Genomic DNA, 21,263 nt, shown 5'->3' with positions numbered 1-21,263 from the left:
TTTTCAAGGCATCTACAGGTTGTGCATTTTACAATGAAATAAGCCGAAACAGACATTTAAACCAAAGAATAGAAAAAAAGAATGTTCTGAGAGCTTTGATTGCCAGTTCACAGCAAAAATGCAACCTGCCTTCCTGATCAATATAGAACTCTCAGTCTTAATTTTACAGCCTATAAAATTAAAGACACCGTTAATATATTCTTGGTAAATCTCCCATAAACTTTAAGTCGTGTAAATCGTTGCTTGTCAGATGTAATTGATGGCGATGTTGATGAGGCTTCTCAATCCTGCCCGCTCAAAGCTCTTGTGGGCTTTTGAGAATTATGCCACCCACCTGTCAAATGTGATTTTGATGGAACGTCCAGGTTCTGATTCAATCACCCACTCGCAGCTGAGGGAATCTTTGTAGTAACCAGGCCACCCAGGAGACAAAATCACTCCACTTGGAGCCGAATAATGGCCTCCACATGGGGCTGGGGAAGGTGAGGGGAAAGAAAGAGGGGAGAAACAGACAACATTGAAGTCTAAACTGAGTCTGAATGAAGGCCAAGATTGTGTGAAATGAATGAGAAGCACTGGCAGACAAATTTCACAGAATCGAGATGTAGCTAAGGTTGTTGAATCAGCTCTACCTGCAACTCACGTATCCAACTTGGATGCATTTTGTCTAATTTCACAATAAAAAAACTGGCATAACATGGTTTCATAGTTACTACGGATAGCTGGCTATATTCCCATTGAAAACTTTGCTTACAAGTGATATTCAATACATTTATTTAAAAACTACTGAATTTGGTAGTTTGGACTGTTTGGCCACTTATAGGCAACAAGTAAACACAACACTGACAGGTGCATTGAATGCCATCTGTTGCTCACATCAAGCAGACATTTTGAAAAATGAGTCTAGATTTAGAGTTTTGTTTCCAGTTACTTGATGGATACAACTCCATTATTAATATCTGCTCTGCCACCATCCTCTATCTGTCGTTTTAGCTGCTAAAATGCTTTGCTCTGTTCACCAGCTGGTTGCTAATTTTGTCCACTGTTTGGTGCTGGCCGGGTGGGATATAGTGGGTTTAGCACAGCTTTTAGCTCTAAGTGAACCAAAACAGTAAAGCTGCAGGCTCTAAAATAAAAAAAAATAAATAAATAAAAAAATTGCTAAAATGCTCACTGGAACAAGTAGGACAACTGATAATAATTTCATCTGAAAAAATAGAGGCGAGATGGGAAAAACCTGAACCCTGGACCGTGACAGTGAAGGGGTCTTTTATGCTGTGAGGCACAATGTTCTGGTATGATTTGCGTCCACTTGTTCTCTTTCGAGGGAAGGGTCATTGCGAATCAATACAAAGTTGTTCTTTGTGATCGCCTTTATCCTACAATGAAACATTTCTATTCTGATTGGAACATTTTCTTCCAGGATGACAATGTCTCCATCTATAAGACACAAAGGGTCACCATATGGTTTGACCGAGGTGAACAGGAGATGGCGTTCTCCACCACTGTCTCCAAATCACCACATGAAGTAACATTTTTTGGAAGAATAGTGGAAAATAAGTTTGAAGACACACTGAAGCCGTTCTGGCGTCACATTCTGCACTAAGACCTTATTAAACACTTTTTACCCGTTAATTTGTACGTATCTGTATACAGTATGTGGATTTGTCACATCTTCCATATTAAAAATAGTCATTTGATCCATTGCTAATATAAAATATTGATAGTTTTGTGATAAATAATGTTTAAAATAACTTTCACATCCAATTGTTACAAATGATGAACACAAGTTCAGTTGCATATTTAATAAAAATGCAGACTAACTAATGAAATATTTTATTGTACACTCCATAGTGTAAGGATGGCATAATAAATTATGCACACTCATATAATGTAACTACACATAACACAAAAATTTGACCAATTAATCAATGTTATTGTATAGATAACACTAGTCAGGAGCCATTAAGTTGGAGTCTCTTTTAAATTTGATCTTGTTTAAATTTTAACTAAGTGTCTAAAGTCAATTTGATCTGGTCTGTGCCTCCTGAGTACAGATAAGTCGAGTTTCCATCCAAGTAGTTACAGACACACATTAGATACAATGGATCTGGGAACTCTGAGTGACCTGAAAGATAATTAACATGGCCCATCATCGTGCTATTAACAGTTCTATCAACAATAGCTGTGTTGGAAATATCTTGAGTTAATTATATCTTCTGGTGAAATAATAGCTAAAGCTCTTGCATGCGAGTGTTAATCTTTTTGTACCATCCCAGATTCACAGGTCAAATTCACATCTAGACTTTTCTGTACTTTCAAAAGCTGTTGATTAAACTCAGGGTTAATGCAAGTTTGATAAGCTTGTTTGTATAATTACTCCGATTGTATAGGATTGATAAATGACAGTGTTATGGTGTGAAATGGATATTGCAGCTATGTATATAAAATAACTGCAGTCAAAGTGGTATAGTGTAAAGACTAATAAGGGGTCTTTATTTGACATTTAAGGAAAGTTGTTACTGTTGGATTGTATCCAATTATATCTAACACATTCATATGCAGTATGTGTCATTAGCTCCACACTGGGTTAAAGGTCATCTCCATAGCTCGCTCCTCACACATAGCTTACAAGAAAAGATTTTATATTCTACAGTCAGAGCATATTTGCAATCTGGTAGCTGCATCTGTGGCAGTAGTGTATTAATAGTTATTTCCCCAGGTGTTTAGGTTAACTGGCCACCTCCATATTTTCTCCTCCTGTTGAGCTGACAGCAGATAATTTCTACCTCTTGGGTCTTTATACTGCAATAATGATGATATCTCGGATGACATATTGTTCCCTTGTTAATAGTTTAGGCAGTAATCTAGTCAATATTTACCTTCGCATTTAGGGATAGGCCCACTCCACATGACTTTTCCTCTCTCTAACTGACAGGAGATGGTTTCAGTTCCTTGGGTTTTGATGAAACCGTCCTCACAAACCACAGAGATGGAGCTGCCGAGCTGGAAGCTGTCTCCAAAGCGGCGAGCGTTGATGGGAATACCAGGGTCTGGGCACTCATTATGGCCAAACGCTGTGGTAAAAAGTTACAAGCAGACACAGATATGATGAGGAAGATATTGGAAACGAGATGCTCATGCAGAGACAGTCACATACACGAGAAATGTTATTAAGGAATATGAGCCCTATACTTTATGGGCACTCACAGGCTACATTTTGATGAAATTTCTGAGAACCAATCATATGGACCTATTGCCGCAACTTGACATCTTTGAGTGTTTCACTGCTTGCCAAGAAAATATCTATAAATGTCTCCTATAATCTGTCTGTTCTATATTCCTGGCCTGTCTTTCTACATCTTCACTCAAATGATCATTTCTCATGCCACAGAATACGTGTACTGTTCTTGGGCTCTACCTTAGCAATAAATTTTCTGTTTAACTCGCGTGAGCAAGTTTGCTTCATGGTGTGATCTGGCTCATCAGATTAGAAGGCTGTAAAGTCAAACCTGAAAATGCCCACATTTTCCAGTTAAACTAGTCTGGTGTAATCAAGTGATAGAAAGATTTCAAAATGACAAATGCAGTGACCCAAATAATAAAAAAAGAGTGACACACACACAAAATGGTGTGAGATTAAAACAGATTTACAGGGTGAGGAAACCTGTGGACAAAACACTTTGGCAAATATGTTTGCCATCAAACCCAGTCAGATGGGAAGATCGATATCAATTTCCATTTCTCCTCTGGTATGGAGACGTGTTTAGCCTAAATTAGCTCAAAGACTGCAAGCGGAGGCAAAAGCTTCTTGTTTACTGTACATGCTGTTGTATCCTGTTGTCGAGCGAGCTAGTGCATCTAAGCCTCACCTGGGTTTTGATCAGATGCAAAAGTTTGCACAGCTGACAACTTTAAAATGGAGACAAAACTTTGAGACGCTAACTGCTCCTAAAAACCTAACGTCTTGGTTTCTATTTTGACACAGGTTAAAGACACAAGGTATGATGTTTAAAAAAAGGCAAATTGGGGCGTTTTTTGGAAGATGCATTGTTTCACTTTTGACGGAATCGGGCTAACAGCTTCCTCTTGCTTCAAGTCCTTGTGCTAAGTAAGCCGAAACACATCCTGGACCTCTCTCTCTGTACTGGACGAACACGGATGAAAGCAATATCAATCTTCTCATCTAAGTCTGGGTATGACAACAAACAAGAGGAAAAAGTTCCCAAAAATTGTTCCTTTAATGCTTTCCTTGCCTTAGTTTCCTCTTTTGTTCTGCAACCTACACCTCTATTCTTAGCTGCTATAATAACCACATGACCCCCACTGAATCAAAAAAGCTTGTCTTTTGTCTTTTCCGGAACAACTCGTAGTACTGTTCAAGCTTTCAGTCTGATCTGAGAGTCAGTGAATTAAAAGAGCTTCTACTGTATCTAAAATCAAAACACCTAATATATGAGGAGAAAGAAACTGCGCCTGCTGTTTGTAAGAGATAGTTGGGATGAAAATTAAAAAGCCTGTAAGCCATCTAGCCAAACCTTTGATGCTGTTTGAAACACTATAATTAGTTGTGATTTGATTGTGACAGAAAAATGAAGTCTGGGCCATAAAGTAGTCTCAAATATAGGTGAATGTAGTGTCTAGGAGTGAAACTATCTCCCATTAAAAACAGGCAATGAGGTCTTGGATGAAAGTTGTGCATAAAATTCAGATTAGAGCTGCTGCTTTATTGCTTCAAAACAGAAATATGACTGCTGCAGACACTCTGAGATTTTTGTTGTGCAAAAAAAAAGAAAAAAAAAAAGATTAGAAATGATTTTCAAGCTGTAGCCAAGTATCAAACTTTGACTTATGAGAAAAACTCTGTTTTAAACCCTTGGTAACATTTAAATATGCGGTCATATGCAGCATATTATCATAATCCTATTACTAGCACAGTAAAAGAAGTTGGTAATTTCTCACTAGGTGAATAAAATTGAATTAAATAAAATTATCATTATATTACTTACTACTATAAGTGATATTAAATCCTCGTCCCGACATGGAGTGATCAGCCTGGAACTCCAACCTCAGTGTGTTGGTATTAGATGTCAGATGGGAAGGACTCTCAGCTCCGGAGAACCTTCCAATAACGTTGGCATCATTTGTTTCGCCGTCTTTCACCGTCAGGGAATCGTAAGGTGCCTCGAGGTCAAAGTCATTAAATGCCAAGTGTATTCTGGAGCCTGGATCTGATTGGATGAGCCAGACACAGTTCATGTTGTTCCCATAGCCTTCTGGGTAGTCTGGGGAGAGGACTGTTCCTGAAGGAGCTGTGAAGTTGGACATACAAGGGACTGTGGGAGAAAGACGAGCACAAAAACAGAGACAGGCAAAAAAATTAGAGAAGAGCAGGAGGCAAGAGATACAGTGAGAGAAACTTTCTGTGAAAAATTCATCTTCACAGCATCATCGGTCATCATGTGCCCCAGGCCATAATAAACTCTGTACTGTCACCATGGTGACAGGTCAGACTGAAAGTTATCAACATCACAGCAGCACACATGCCACATTTTTAATAAGTTCAATCCTCTGAAGCTATATTCATGAAAATCACTGATGAATGATTTTAATACTCACATATGCATATAGGGATGTTGGCCGACCACTGATTGTTGTCTTGGCAGGAGATTGTCTTTTCTCCAATCAGCTCAAAGCCAAACTGGCATTCAAACCTCAGGATTCCTCCATTTGAAAAGCTGTCACCTTCTCTTATTCCATAGAGGGGAGTTCCAGGGTCGCCACAGCTCTCTTTATCTATTTCTGCAGTGACAAAGATTTGAAAGAAGACATTAACATCTGTGTGGAGATCAGAATAAAACAGTCCATGTTAACACAAATCCTAATGGGGTAGCTTATTAGTTTCATCTACTGTGTGTTTTAGTCACAGTAAAAGACAAACGCTACTAAGTGAAGAGGCAGAATAATGGCAGAAACAATGCTAGGAACAAACAACAACAAAAAAAGAACAAATACGCTGATGAAACTTGATCTTTTGACAAAGGAAAGGAACATGAGACAGAACAGCAAACACCAAAAGCAAGGGTGAACATCACAGTAAATAAGGCACAATAATTGCAGATATATTTGCAATTCCGCTGACTTTGACTTGCCCTTTGTGAAATTGGTCAAAACTGCACATTGCAAACTGGGTAAAAAGAGTCACCGGTGTGCACTGATTACTATAAAAGCCTTACTTTCTAAGCGCCATAATAATAATAATTTAACTGTATTTTTCCGATATTTTGGGACTTCAAGGACAGACAGCAGGAGATTACATCTATAGCCTTGCAGATGGTTGTATTTATGTGTTCTTTTGACTAACATCTTTCCCAAATTTGAATCTGGAGCTCACTTTCATACATTTTACTTCCACTTTCCGCTAAATAATCAGTTAATAAACAGCATTTGACAAACCAGGTGTTTGTTTCTGGAGCCTTAACCATATTTGTTTCAGGCCCAAATGCTCAGTGCTCATCTTTCTCTGCTGTGAAACACCGTGTCATGCTGCAAGGGCTCATCATCCATTTTTGCACAGAAAATATACTGCCAGCTGAGTCGAGTCCCGCATGAAGATGATTGGCTCCTGGTTCGCTGAGTCAGGTGCATTTCTTGAATGCTGGAAGCCTAGAGCACGTTTGTATCCATCTCTTTCTGAATGCTTCCTTCGCCTGAGTGTGCAAGAATTCACGACACCTGCTTTTTGTTTTTTTACATTCAATCTGACCATGATGTTAGACTGATCCTTCTTTGATTCCATATAAAGGTGTCACTGTGTCACCGTAATTCTGTTTAAAATGTTGTGTATGGGATTTCTGAAAATATACCCTCTATTTCCCCAGCCTTCCTCCCCCTCATTCCCCTGCTTTCCTCTCCTGTTTTCAGTATTATTTACAGGAGTGGCCCGTGGCAGGAAGTAAAGGTGTGTAGTCTGAGTGTGTTTCGGCGTCCGCATATGTACGCATTTGTGTGTAGGTGTGTGTGTGTGTGTGTGTGTGTGTGCTTGTTTGAGTGCATGCTTGTGATGTATTGCATTAATTTCCATCATGACATCGTCTTTATGAGACCCACAGACTCAACCAATCACAGCCTACCTAGCACACATGCTTGTGGGGTAACACACACACACGACACACAGCAAAAGAATAGAGAACAAATTGCTTTGGAGAGAAAACAGAAATACTGTTGGAACATTCCTGTACTACTACTCCCTCTGACTCACACACACACACACACACACACACACACACACACACACACACACACACACTACAGTACATGCACACACACACTACAGTACATGCACACACATAAACAAAGCCAATCACACTTCCACAGTCTCCTTTTGCATCACACACAGTGTTGCATACACATTTCTCTCTCTCACACACACTTATATACACACAAATAATCCTATTGTGTTTGTAACAACAAGGCTGACAGATTCACAAAGGGGATTAGGCTCCTTAAAGTGTACACGTGTGTGTGTGTGTGTGTGTGTGTGTGTGTGTGTGTGTGTGTGTAGGTGTGGGTCTGTACATGTGCACAACTTCGATATTGTGGTGCACATTGAGCTCCATTCCATTCTGTTCTATATTATTCCATCATGCTCACAGCGTATTGTCCATGGGAATACATACGTAGGCACATAAACACAGAGACACCACACACACACACACACACACACACACACACACACACACACACACAAAGCAGTGTAAATGCAGTACCTACTAAAGATCTGAGAGAGTAAGGTAATAGATTTTGGAAGGGATAATGAGATTGGAGAGGAAAAAAAAGCTTATTGGCTGTTGCTGTTTTGTGACTATTGTGAAATTGATTTAAAGGCCAGGTTGATAATAGTGATCGAACCCTGCATGTTTAGTTATAAGCATAGGTTAATGTTTGATATATAGTATAAACTATTCCCTGCATGTTCTGGCTGCTGCTGTTCGACCAAATCAGGGCTCTTCGTGTATCAGTGGAAAGCTTCTCTGTGCTCTCACGCCGATTTTGCAGTGAGAGGAAGAAATGAGAAATTCAGCCTGTGTAATTAGCTTGTAGTTGTCTGATTTTGTGACCTAAAGGGAGTGGCTCAAATTGACTTGTTCACACTGTAGACATCAGCGAGGAGACTCTGTTGAATGAAAATGATCTCATTTAATACACTCACAATACTGACATTTTTCTGCCTCTCTCAGGTTCCAAACCAGGCCACCGAGGAGCTTTTGAGAATTGATTTGATGGGAGATGTGTGTAAGAAAGACATCAACTCCTGCTCTCATTAAAACACACAATATCTGTCAGCGCTCGCTGCACAAAATGTTTTATATTCACTTGTGTAACTCCAAAACACCTGCAAGTCTCTGTAAATTGGACTTCAAGAAAACATATAATAACCGAGCTGTTTTCTTTGATCTGGACACATTATGGTGCAGAAATACATCATTCTGGTCCGCTGTGAAAACTCCTCAACTGCAGACCTCAGACGCTGTCTCATGACCTTGTAATAAGCGTGTGAGTCCAACATCATCAGTGAGTTTCAGGAACTCCTCAGAAAGATTCCTGCAATCATCTACGTACAGAAAGTACAGGTGAGAGAACAGGACAGCCAACCTCAGAGGCATTTTTGTCATTTGTGTTCCAATAAGATGCTACAATTGTTTCCTCTTCCCATCCTAAACCCAGCATGTCAGAAAACATGAAAACAGCTAAATAAATGTGAACACATATTTGCCATAAGCATCCCGTGTTTCATCAAAGCAAGAGAGAAAAAAAAAAGCATAAAGCCTGCCAAGACTATAATTAAGAAAGGTTAAAGCAGCATTTTCCACACCTCTCTTCTACTTAAAGTAAACACAAAGAGCCTAATGAGCTCTAAACCATCTGGAGCGCCTTCTCGTTGAGGTTTTTAAATTACTTCATGACCAGTGAGGGCCAAAACAACATCCTGTATGTTCTGTGAATACAACATTGTTAAATCAATCAATTTCCATGTAATCTATTTTCAAACTTAGGGGCTCCTATTGTAAAGGAAGTTGCTATTGATATCTGAAATGACCGTCAGGCAACACAGGAATTAGAACAGTTCTTCAAACAGTCACTGCGCCCGCAATAGCCACTTAATGTCATCCATAATTTGAAATGTATGGAATTTATTATTAAGTCCTAATGAGAGAAAGACTTCCATTTTTAAAATGAATTTTAACGGATATAGCTTTTCAATATGACCGACTGGACTGAATATTACACAAGTCAATAATTCATGACTAGAAACGGAAATACGGTGCTTTGACAGTGTCCTTCACTGGTTCTCTCTGAAGCACACGTGTATGAACACAAGCTCACAAATAAAACAGCCAGCTTTGCCTCATTACACTAATACTAAGGTTATTGACTGTAAAACTGAACCACATTTCGGGTTGTGTTGTGAATAAATATTTTATGAATTTATATTTCATGTATCTCAGCTGCAGGGAATGAAATGCTTTTTAGTGACTAAATGCTTAGGACCTGGACAGCAGCAGTGGAGCAGGATTGAGATCCAATAGACACTGGCAGATCCAAAATAAGTTTTAGTTTGTCTTTCTTGAGCAGTTCTGCTTTGAACTTGTTCTATTGCTTTCTCTCTGTCAATGCTGATCAGCTGCTTAGTAAACTGTGAAGTAAACAGTCTTTAAAAGTTAGTGACCTGGAACAAAGTTTTTATTGCTAATTAATCCTGATGCATTCATATATATAAAAAAAGGAAACGTGGAGACAGAGAACAAGAATAAACATAAATAGACAAATTTAAAGCAATACAGTGAAGAAAACCTGGACAAACAAGACTGGTCAACTTATAAACAAGGCACATGCATGGACTAATACAGGACATCCAACAGCAGAGCATTGGACAAATACAGGGAGGCATGGGTTAAACACAGTTAACCATACATTACTGTCTCTCCTCTCAGCCGACATACACTAAGAACCCATTGAACTAGAGGTCAGCTGTGCTGTAAAGAACCACCTTGACATCTCTCCCTCCAATAAAACACATCACATATTAAAAACCATAAAAAGCAGATGGAAAATCCTAAATAAAATCGCAAAAGTAAGAGCTGCTATTATGACTCCATGATGGGAGAACAGAACAGAACAGAACAGAACAGAACACTATACTATAGAGAGATGATTAGATTTTCTTTTTCCTTCTCCCTACAAGAGACGCCATGTGTTTGACGTATGAGCCTCACCTGCAGAGTAATAGCAGGTAAGCTAATAGCATTCTGTGAGATAAAGCTGGGAACATCTGGCTTGCGCAACAAACTAGATAAAAAACATTTGTCAAGAGGCTAACACGTGCCGTTGCGCCCTCTTTTTCAACTGGCTGTGAAACTGCCACTGGATATTTATGCTGCACTTTCCAGTTTCCTAGAACAGCATTATTTTGTATAACACAGGATGAGGGGATAATGCCAGAATGATGCACTTAAAAAAAGAAAAAAGCTGGAGCTCGAGGAATGACTCATCGCCGGAAATCCTTAAAAAATCCTCCAAATCACCATTTATATGTGTTTGAACTAAAACGGCTAAGAGGTGAGGCCCATATCTGCACTTTACTTAATTGTCCACAGTGCCTGATTTCTCACAGGCACATTTGTATTCTGTATTAATGTACACACCATACTAGACTATCTGTAGTATAGTATATAGTAATATAGTATAATATAGTATATAGTATAATATAGTAGAATGGTAAGCTCTATTGTCTTCTTACTCAAACCTCATGTCAGCCATCCCAAAAGACACAACACGCACCACAGTCTATGTAGCAGTTCAGCCAATCTGATGTACAGCTGTCTTTAATGGCTGCCTCCCCTGTCAAAACATCGGGTTAGTGAGTAGAAGGTGAGCGAGGGCAAATGAGCACCTGTGCCTGTTTCAAATGGCAGGAATCGGCTTTGTGCTCCAAGGTGGAACAGAAGGTTTGCGCTGTGTGGAGTGTTGATTCTTGCATCAATCCAACTGGCAGCTGTTGGTGGTGCTCTAAAACTCCAATCTGTGGCAGCCGTTAAAACCTCAAAACGACGAAGAGGTGGTGATGATGATGGAATACTGTTTTAAAGAGGGTTTGCAACCAAATCACTGATCACAAAAAAAAGAAGAGGAACTGAAACAATTGCATATCCCTGCCGTTACACCACATGACCTTTCTGATTTAATTCAGAAAGGTCATTCTGAAAGCTGTACAAGCCCCTCTGCACCCACACTGAAAAATCTGGCAGCAAGGGAACCAGGAAAAAAAAGTAAAAACAAAACATAGCGAAAAAAAAATACAAAGGCAAACTATAACAGCACCTATGCTAAGTTTTAGTTTAAGCTTTAATTTAACAAAGCAAGGAATAAAAATACAGATATTTATTGTGGACATTATTTACAGTTTTGGTCTGTTTTTCATGGTTAGCTTTTAAATGAATCATTTATTTCTGTGATTTTACGACTTAATAACTGTAATTTCATAAAATTAGGAACATTTGTAAAAGAGAAACTGTAAACTAAAAAAAAATCAAACAAACAATAACATTTGGTGCTTGCATGTTCTGTGTTTTAGAACCACTTAATGTTAATAATAACACTTACTGATTTGTCGAATGCTATTTATGTCATCTTAACACTGTGTTCACTGTGTCATGTTACATATTCAAGATTGAGATATACGATGTTGTTTTTCTTACCCCTCTAACAAGGTCAACAATAAACTACAGTAAGTAAAACAATCACAAAATACCCATAAATTACTATGCGCAAAAAACCCAACTGGCTTGCTTTAGACTTATTGTGGCAGATTTATAATTTGTCTGCAAATAGCTAGTAAGAATGTTCATATTTTAACATACTCATTTTCCCTCTTATTTCAGAGAAAATTACAATAATTTTGCTGTTGTGGAACTCAAACCACACCATTGTTTTAAGGGAAAAAATAGTGTTTAAAGTAGTTGCATTGTGCTTGTACTTGCACTGTGTTATTGTGTTAAATAGCTCAAAAAACACACATAAATAGAAACACGCCAACAATTATGCCCTAAAACCTCAATAATCCCTCTTTCTGGACTGTGCAGACATGCAGTGATGATAAAATTGTGTACAATCAGACTAGATTGACACTCAGAGATACTTTAATGTAAACCGTATGAATAATGCTGCAATGCTCCCTGAAATCTGCAGCTGCTACGCCATGGTTCATGGTCGACTGGAAGCTTGCTGTACAGGCCGTCTAGACCGTCTGTTTGTGTTTCTGTGTGCTTGCATTATTTATGTTCATGTATCTGAATCTGTTCATGGAGTCACATCGTGGGGACTTGCCTTCCTTTTGAGAGCAAAAAGCAAATTTCCATAATGTAAATCATGAAATTCAGAGAGAACATTTGATTTAATATTAGAATCAGACAACGAGCATTCACCGTTTTAGGGAAAGTCTCCAGGAAATTAATGTAATGTCCTCTGAAGTGATCTAAACACAACTGTGCGTGTGTGTGATTTGTATGCTTTGCATAAGGAGTGGAGTGAAAGTGTTGCCAGGTCAGTGACCTTGGCTTGAATAATAGATGAATGTTGACAAGAAACAGAGAGGGACACAGACAGAGACCAGGAGGAAGAGAAAAGCAGAAACACAGAGATGAGTGCAAAAGAGAAGACAAAAGACAGAGTGCTGCTCATTTGACAGACGGCAAAAGAGAAATGGGACATCTGATACAGGAACAGGGCTGTGAGAGAAAAAAGGGAGAAGCTGGGAAAACCAAACAGCAGTGCATTAGAGAGCAACTGACAGAGAAAATGTTGTGATTTTCAGAAAGATGGGAGCACGAGGATAGCGGATAGATACAGGGCTAATGAGGAAAAACGAGACTGAGAGGGACTCAGAGAGATGGGAGGAGAGGGAGAATGTGAGGAGTGAAAGAGGTGTGTGACTTGTTGGTAGAGCTTCGTTGACTCACTGATGGAGGACCTGTCTGACAAACATGCACTCTCATAGAGACACACACACACAAACTGTACATTGTGTAGTGCATCAGTGGCTTTGCAGCAAGGCTAGAGCTACTGATAATGTTTCTATTTCATAGCCAAGGTCTCCGGGATGTGGCTTTGGAAACACACACATACACACTCGAAGTCTGTCCCCCCCTTTTTTTATTTTCACATTTCTCAAAAACACACACACATACATACATCTCACACAACCACCCACCTTTTGAGTAAATCTTGAGGGTGATGGAGCGAGCCCTCTGAGACAAACACATTTATCTTGCTCTCGGTATTGGTAGAACTTTTCATGGTATTTGGGTTTGATTGAGAAAGTTACATTTAAAGACATATTCATCCAGGTAATTGTTTTGGACTTTTTGTGGGGTTTGACAATCCAAGAATGTCAAAAGTACATTGGCATAATGCATTACAGCTCTGGGTTACTGAAGGACAACAGAGGACAGACAGTAAAAAAAACTCTAAGTTGTAGTAGCTAAAATTCCTTTCTAAGTATGTATATATAAATATACGCACATTTTACAGCTGCAAACATACAGTATTTTTAGCATTTCAGTGCTGTATTTTCTTGTTACAAATATATACGCTACGTTTTATGAGAAGAGTGATAAGAGAATGATGAAACACCTACTAACAATTTGCTGGTATTTTTATTCTTGCAGAGTACATGAGTACAAAATAGACTTGTTGTGCACTAAATACAGATAGTTAAATCCCTGTGGACCAAAGAGTAATCTCAGGCCATCATGACCGTACAATGGAGCATGGATGGGCAGATTTAGATGGTGGCTCTCTCCATTATTTTCTCTATTGATCTCAATGGGGAAATTACTCAGGAGAAATTAATGAGAATATGCGCAACTATCGTGGAGCCTCTAACCAGATGTCCTTTATGATTTCAAGTTGCATATTTTTTCTGCTCACAGCTTTCAGTTGTGATTTATATTATATACGGCCTAAATAAACTCTACGAACAGAACTGGCTTCTTGGAGTTCATTTAAGAGCGACAGAACTGTAGCATATTCACACTTTTTCTATTTTAATAATTTTGACATTATGTTCATTTAATCACCGCGTTGTCGCTAAATCATTTGAAGTTCACACAGAAACTCCTGGAGTATAACGGGCAAAGATATATCAAAACAACGCGTCATTGTCACATCGCTTTTTGGAATTCACTGCATTACCAGACGCAGCACTGTGACCTCATTATGACAATAAATCCACAGATGATGACACCCAAATGAGGCACACAAAGTTCATTTCTGCAGCAAAGCTCCCCTCTCTATGTTTCATGGACTCTGATCAAATGAGCTCTACATCTTTCAAACGGGAAATTTTGGAAAGGTTAATATTTTTAGTATGGCAGGAGCTGATTTAACGGAACAGAAAAATACTTTGTTCTTAACTGATATTAAGATAAAGGTCAGGTGCTGCTAGACAAGCATTTATTTTTAAAACAAACCAATGAAGCAATAGATTAAATATTTTAGGTCTGATCAAGAGAGGTGATTGTTTCTATTCAAAGGACTTTCATGGAGACACCAGACAGGTTAATGTTTTTTTGGGAATGTAACAAAAAAAATTTCCACTCAACACAGTTGTAAAAATACCACCATAATTACATAAATCTAACCTGATGTGTAGACCAGAAAGTCACAAGTATCAGGGTTACTATAAAACTAATCTAATCATAAAAGTCTACCAAACCCAAAAGACATTATCTATGTTGAGCACTACTTTTGATGCCACACTCAAAGAAATACATCATCTGAAAACAAAACCATACATATTTTACTCACGTTCTTTGATCCTAAAACACATGCACATGCCAGTTGCTTACCTTTATAGTTGATCTTAAATCCTATTGATCCAACGCTCTCATCTGACTGCAGGTGAAGCCACATCTGGTGAGTCATGCTGACTATCAGGTCAGGAACAAAGCTACCTGATAGGCTGAAGCACAAAATACATTATAATTAAATCATTGTAGTCATAATTACCACCATAAAAAGCCCAATTTTCATCACCACAGTCACAGCTATAATCAACTTCCCAAGTGGCGCTCTGAGTGTGAACAAATTGCAGGAACATACTGCACTGGAGTTGAATGCTTTGCTTTGGTTTTTTGCAGAACACTGCCTCAGGAAAGCAAATCCAGGCCTTTATCAGACTGCCAGCATGCCTCACAAATGAAAGCTAATAGTGACCATCTACAAAGTGAAGCAAAATCACCTGCTTTGTAAAGGCTCTGCATCTGTGATACTTTTAGGCACTACAGAACATTTTCCAAAATCGAAAACAGTTCATCTTACAGGGGAGCACACATAAAGCAGACTGCTGTTTTATGGTCCGACTTCTGTCAAAGAAGATTGAGGATTTGAAACAAGCTGGATGTTGATGGTTTCCATCAAGTACCAGAAGGAAAATGAACAAAGTGCCTGAAAGAAGAAACATGGTAGTACTTCTTACTCATTTTGACTCTACGTGGATCATGTACGGTAGCTGTGCTGGGAAGTTCTGAGAAACAGACAGAAAGGCAGCTGGTTATGAGGCCAGCTGATCATTATGGAAACAGTGTGTGTTGCACAGTCTGCTACGTATCAGTGATACTTATTTGCCTCTGGAAACTTGTTCCAGCCGTGTCCTGTTTTTTTTTTTTTTTTTTTTTTTCTTTACAAGCTGCTACAGTATTACACTATTTGATGTGACAACTACCACTGGTCTTGTTGGCACTACTTAAGAAATGATACAGTGTAGGGTTTCCCACCTCTGATTCACACATGAATAATGCAGTAGCTGTGTTTAGATATTTATAAAGCTCAAAACCAAAAGTCCGTCTCAGTGGGCGCCCTCTGTCCTAATGTGCCTGCTTTGGATAAGAGAGAAGAATTGCAGGGGACATAAATGGAAATATGCAAAAGGGAAGTGTAATACTTACACCTGTAGTATAGTTGTAGGATCTCCCACCTCCCCTCCATCTCCTATAGTGAGAGTATCATAGGCTATCTCCAGGTCAAACTCTTCAAAGTTGATCTGGATCACCTAAAGTTGACACACAAACACAATAGATACAAGTTTGAAGTCATGTCAGCTCAGTTAAGTCCAAAAATGTTATCCAAATTTAGGTTTACAAAACGAAGGGTTACAAAATTAGTAACCACAAGAGGAAGAAGAGGAAGATCTTGAAAACCAAAAACTGACTGTTTTTTTGTGTCAATGCTACCATAGCTTTACCATTTTCTTGATTAAAAAAGATGCTATTTTGGAGGTACTGGAGCTGAATGCACTGATACTATATATTATAGGTAAACAAAAAGGAAAGAAATAATGACATAGTTATGAAGTTTAACAAAATTGAGAAAATAAGTCAAACATATTCCAATGAAAAATGGCAGGCATTGCCAAAAAAACTTGACATGAATAATGTCAAAAGCACATCTATAATTTTGCATTGCCCTCCATTGATGCAATCTTAACTTGCATCTTCCGTATCTATAGTTTCATGTTTAGACTTTCACCTATGATCACATCAAAGTCATCTCTCTCATGGAATTATTCTTGAACAAAGGTGAGTCATTAGAATTCATTGATGCATCGCACAGTGTGGTTTGATTTCATTCATCAATGCAAGATGAAGAAGGAAGAGATAAGGAAGACCTCTGCTCTGCACTCGAAGCTGTGAGGAACAGCACCACGGCTCAAAACTCTGATCAGGAATTATTAAACCAACACTTTCTGTTTCATCTAAGACCAAAGAGAAACACATTTGGCAGAGGAGAACAGAGAATGGGGGGAGAGATGATAGAGAGAAGGAAGAAAATGGAGACAGACGGAAGAGAGAGGAGGACAGAGGAAGATGGGAATGGAGGGTAATAATGAGCATATCTTTGATGCTAGCAAAGTATAGTGTAAGAATATTTCAAACCAGAATTCTGACTCGGCCCTCAGGGGAAGACTGAAACCTCACACTACCTCCTTACTCCTTTTCCTCTCTCTTTGGGAGGAATTTTTAGATTTCCAGATTCAATATTCTGGAGGACTTCAAAAACATCCAAAAACATCATATAGATCTGAGTCTCTTGTATGTTGGTGTGTTAACACTGAGCATATTTACATGCATATCAACATTCTCCTATTTCTGAGCACCTGTTTGTATTTTATATTCAAACTTTCTGTCAGATGGCACAAATATAATTCTTTCCTCCCCTTCACAATCTGCAACCTCTACACCTAGGGACATGATACCACTGCCATGCATGTTGAAGAATAAACAGCATATCTTAAATATGAACTTACACTGAGTCTATGAAAAATATGAGGGAGAAAATGAAAAACTGAGCACACTGAGCCTTTCCACCCAACTGCTGCTTTATATCTGTTGGAAGAGTTGCCTGATTTGCTTTTGTTTTTGAGCTTAATTATGTTTTCCTCTACACATAAAAGACCAAACAGTTTTTGATTCACATGTAACAACAAAGGCAGACTTAGCTTTAGCTTGACACTATGTCTACACAAGAAATGCAGTTGTACCTAAGTAAAACTAAGCAAACTGGAAAGCATTACCAACAGCATCACCTGATTTGACCGGAAAAGAAGTGAACGAGCGGTGCTACAGAGATGAAACAGTGATCTGCCCACTACTCACAGTGCTGACTCAGTCTTATCGGCATGTAAGGGAGCAGATTGGATTAAAGCATTACCTACAAACCTGCTAAACTCTCTCTGGTAAGCACACACAGACAGAAACATACTCATTCACACAGACAGGCACAGCTTTGTGGAGATTAATGTATCTATTTCTGTGATTACATAGTCACCATATTCACACACACACTTATCATTGTATTGCAGTAAATTCAAAGCAGGTTCTCAATACAACAATAAATCTGACAGAAAATAATACACTAGTACATTTCAGGATTGTTTTTACATATTTTATCGAACAGCAAGACCAACACCTGCATTTACAAGGGTAATCATTACGGTTACTATAGCGCACAAACCATGTTGCCTCCTTTTCTTATGTTGCATATACTTGCTACAGTGCACCAAGCTCAAGTAATGGAGCTGGCTTGTAGTGGAAATATGAGTATTCTTTTGATTCATGTGAACTATCAGCAGGCAAGATGGTGCAGGACACTTTGCTGTTTCCCACAACAGTCCATAATAAGCTGTGCTTGTTAAACGTCCTCACTGAATATATGCTTTTGGCTTAATCAAAATACTTTGCATACTACAGAACATGTTTCATCCCAGTATAGTTCCATGAACATAGCAGCAACTCTGCATTTAATCAAGAAATTCACACAGTCCTACACTACCCCCCCCCCCCCAAAAAAAAAAAATATATATATATATATAAATAAATAAATAAATAAATAAATAAAGGTTCATATTAAACCAAAGCAGTGAACAGATGCTGTGCTAGTACAGCAGCCATTTATCTGTGTGTCTTTGAATCTTATAAATTCTGATAATTATCATTAGGCTCACATTTGGACATGTAGTGGGGAGTAGGAAAGTAATAAAAGCCAGTGCTATAGTACCAAGATAGATCCTAAAAATGGGAGAGCACTAATTTTTGTATGGTACCGAAGATACTACAGATGTGATAGTTTCTAGAGATACTGGAGCAACCATCCACTGAGACTTGTGGAGGAAAAATAAAACAAGTTGTGTCTAGAGATCATTTGCATTTGGGTACCTCAGAGACACACATCCAAATCGGTACATCTGGATATCCTGAAATGTTGGTTGTGTCTCTCAGGAGTCTCAAGTAGTAAGTGAGGCAACCGGACTTATCTTCTTCAGTTGAAAAATGTTTCAAATCTCATCTAAGAAGATTCTTCAGCTCAAACTGATGATACGGGCTTCCAGATATATGTTGTCACCCCCCACTGACATGGCTAACGACTCATTCACAACCTGACTCACATGTCTCAAGGTGTGAATGGTTGTGAAAGCACCAAGTGAGAGATGATTCAAGATGTTAATGATGGTGAAAGTTTGAATGAAGGGATCTTAAGATGGCATTATAGGAACCTAGTAATTGGTGTTGTAGGTCTGCACCTCGTTTTAGAGATGGCTTTTCCTGTTTAACATCTACAGCCGTTTTATCATACTGTTAGATCTCTTTGCTTTACTTCATGAAGGCTGACTTGGGATAGCCACAGGTTTAGCCACAGAGGAGGGGTATGACACTACTTATCAGGTGCTTATAATACCATCTTGGGAGCTCTCCCAAGGGAATTCCACCACCATTAACATCTTGAGTCATCCCTGACTTGGCAGTTTCACAACCATTCACATGTCATGGCATGTCCATGTGAGTCTTGGGGTGTTAATGGGCCACTAGCCCTGAGTTGGGGGTGAGTCCATCTTCCTTCTATTGAAGCTTTTTAGTATTACCATGACCTGGATGACTCAGAATCTACACAGACATGCTTATTGCATCTGTTGTAGCAATGCTCTATACAACATCCACAAATGACAACATACTTTATAAAGTGAGCTGGGTGCTGTTCAAAGGGTACTGATATTACCATTTAATCTGTTCAACTACAATGCTGGATATGTGTGTGTGCAGCAGCCTTCTTTTAAGATATGAACTTATGCTGAAATACATTTATGTAATTGATTTATTATTTTGTATGAAATTTGATACCAAGAATGACAGAATTTCAGTTGTATTGTTAGCATCTGACTAATTTGTGTTATTGTGACATCATTAGGGGGAGTATATCCTTAACCACAAGGGCCTCAATACATTCAAATAAATATGCTGAATACCTGAATCATAAGAGGAAGACTTATTATGTGAGTAGCCTCCGTTGTGAACTGCTTGAAACACAGCCTCGTAGTTGCTTAGATAATTGGCTATAGTTAGTAGAAATCACTAAGTTTTGATTAGTCCTGTGCCTAGAGTAGCCCTGTTTCACTTAAATTTGTATAAAGACAGAGGAGGTCTTGTCTATTCTGATGAAACTGATCTGTCTATCGCCTTGGATACGCCCTTTATGTAACACGCTAATGCCACATCAGCACTGTTCACACAGCATTAAACACAGCTAGGCTGTAACTACATTACACTGAACCCATGTGTGTGCATCTATGAATATTGCGCTGAAGTCAACTCCGATAGGAACCTCATTACTGACAGTGTGTGGGTTTGTGTTTATGTGTGCGTTCTGTTTCTCTTTTACCGTACTCAGTGTGTGTGCATGATAGATGAAACTGAACACTCTACATATTTCTCCCTTCCTCTAATTGGTTGGTGTTCATGCAAACATCCATCTCTCTCTCGCTCTTCGTCTCCAGCTATCTCCCCTGCCTCTCTCTACCTTTTCTCTCTCTCACTGTCATCCTCTCCGTCTCTCTCTTTCTAATTGGCCGCTGCATTCCTTCTTTCCATCCATCTATGGCTTCTAGCCAATGAGGCGACAGAATTGGATTTCTGCTTGATAAAGCACTTCCTTTGGTTGTCGTGGAGACAATGAGGTGAGGGAGGCTCCTCCCTGCTCATACCATAATAAGATCTAGGGATACCTTGAAGACACAGTTACTGTAGGAATATCTGAAGCACCCGGTGAGCGACACAGTCAGTGATGTAAAGCAGGCACTGACAGGGCTGGGGAATAATAGATAGTCTGTGACAGCATTACGGTAAACCCTCCGCCACCGCTCCCCTTAAACGTGCTTCAGCCTCGATGGTATAAATTGTGAGGAGAGTCAGACATTAGCTGATGAAGACTGATAGCTGAAGCCTGCTGCCACTTAGTGTTTTACCCCAACTTTTATTTCACTGAGCTGAATCTACCAGCTGCCACCTCTTCAGATACCAACTGGAAAAGGCTATAGCTGCCCTTTACTGTTGCTATGCAACTACTGTACTATAAAGTGTATTTGAATCACAGTGCTCCTCTTTTAAATGTTAAACATTTTTTTAACCTGATCCCTAAAAAAGTGCTATGCTGTTCATCCTGTCAGGAAGATGCAGAGGCACCGTTTTAATGACAGAAAGCAAAAGGAAGCCAGTGCAGTGAGATTGTTTGCCTCGTGGCTTCAGTGTGCAAGTCAGATTTTTTAAAGCCTACAGGGCATTACTGAATTCAATGCCTGCAAAGAAGTACAAGGAAAGCCTACCCAAAATAGGACTCTTTTCTTACTGCATGCCCTTGCAAGCACTTCCTTTGTG

General features: G+C 39.0%; 1 protein-coding gene across 2 annotated transcripts in view; it reads right to left on the bottom strand.

The window, feature by feature from the left end:
* csmd3b (CUB and Sushi multiple domains 3b) overlaps positions 1–21,263 on the bottom strand; it is a 349,486-nt gene that overhangs the window by 88,424 nt on the left and 239,799 nt on the right. For both annotated transcript variants that reach the window (XM_055017938.1, XM_055017939.1), the window contains exons 13-18: positions 16,008–16,111; positions 14,910–15,022; positions 5,620–5,802; positions 5,010–5,336; positions 2,883–3,077; positions 335–473 (exon numbers count right to left, since the gene is read on the bottom strand). In XM_055017938.1, the coding sequence (XP_054873913.1) occupies positions 335–473; positions 2,883–3,077; positions 5,010–5,336; positions 5,620–5,802; positions 14,910–15,022; positions 16,008–16,111 (1,061 nt within the window). The remainder of the gene's footprint in view (positions 1–334; positions 474–2,882; positions 3,078–5,009; positions 5,337–5,619; positions 5,803–14,909; positions 15,023–16,007; positions 16,112–21,263) is intronic.

Source organism: Amphiprion ocellaris, chromosome 15 (assembly GCF_022539595.1).
Source record: "Amphiprion ocellaris isolate individual 3 ecotype Okinawa chromosome 15, ASM2253959v1, whole genome shotgun sequence".
Taxonomy (NCBI): Eukaryota; Metazoa; Chordata; class Actinopteri; family Pomacentridae; genus Amphiprion; species Amphiprion ocellaris.
This window is presented reverse-complemented; position numbering and strand designations above follow the sequence as displayed.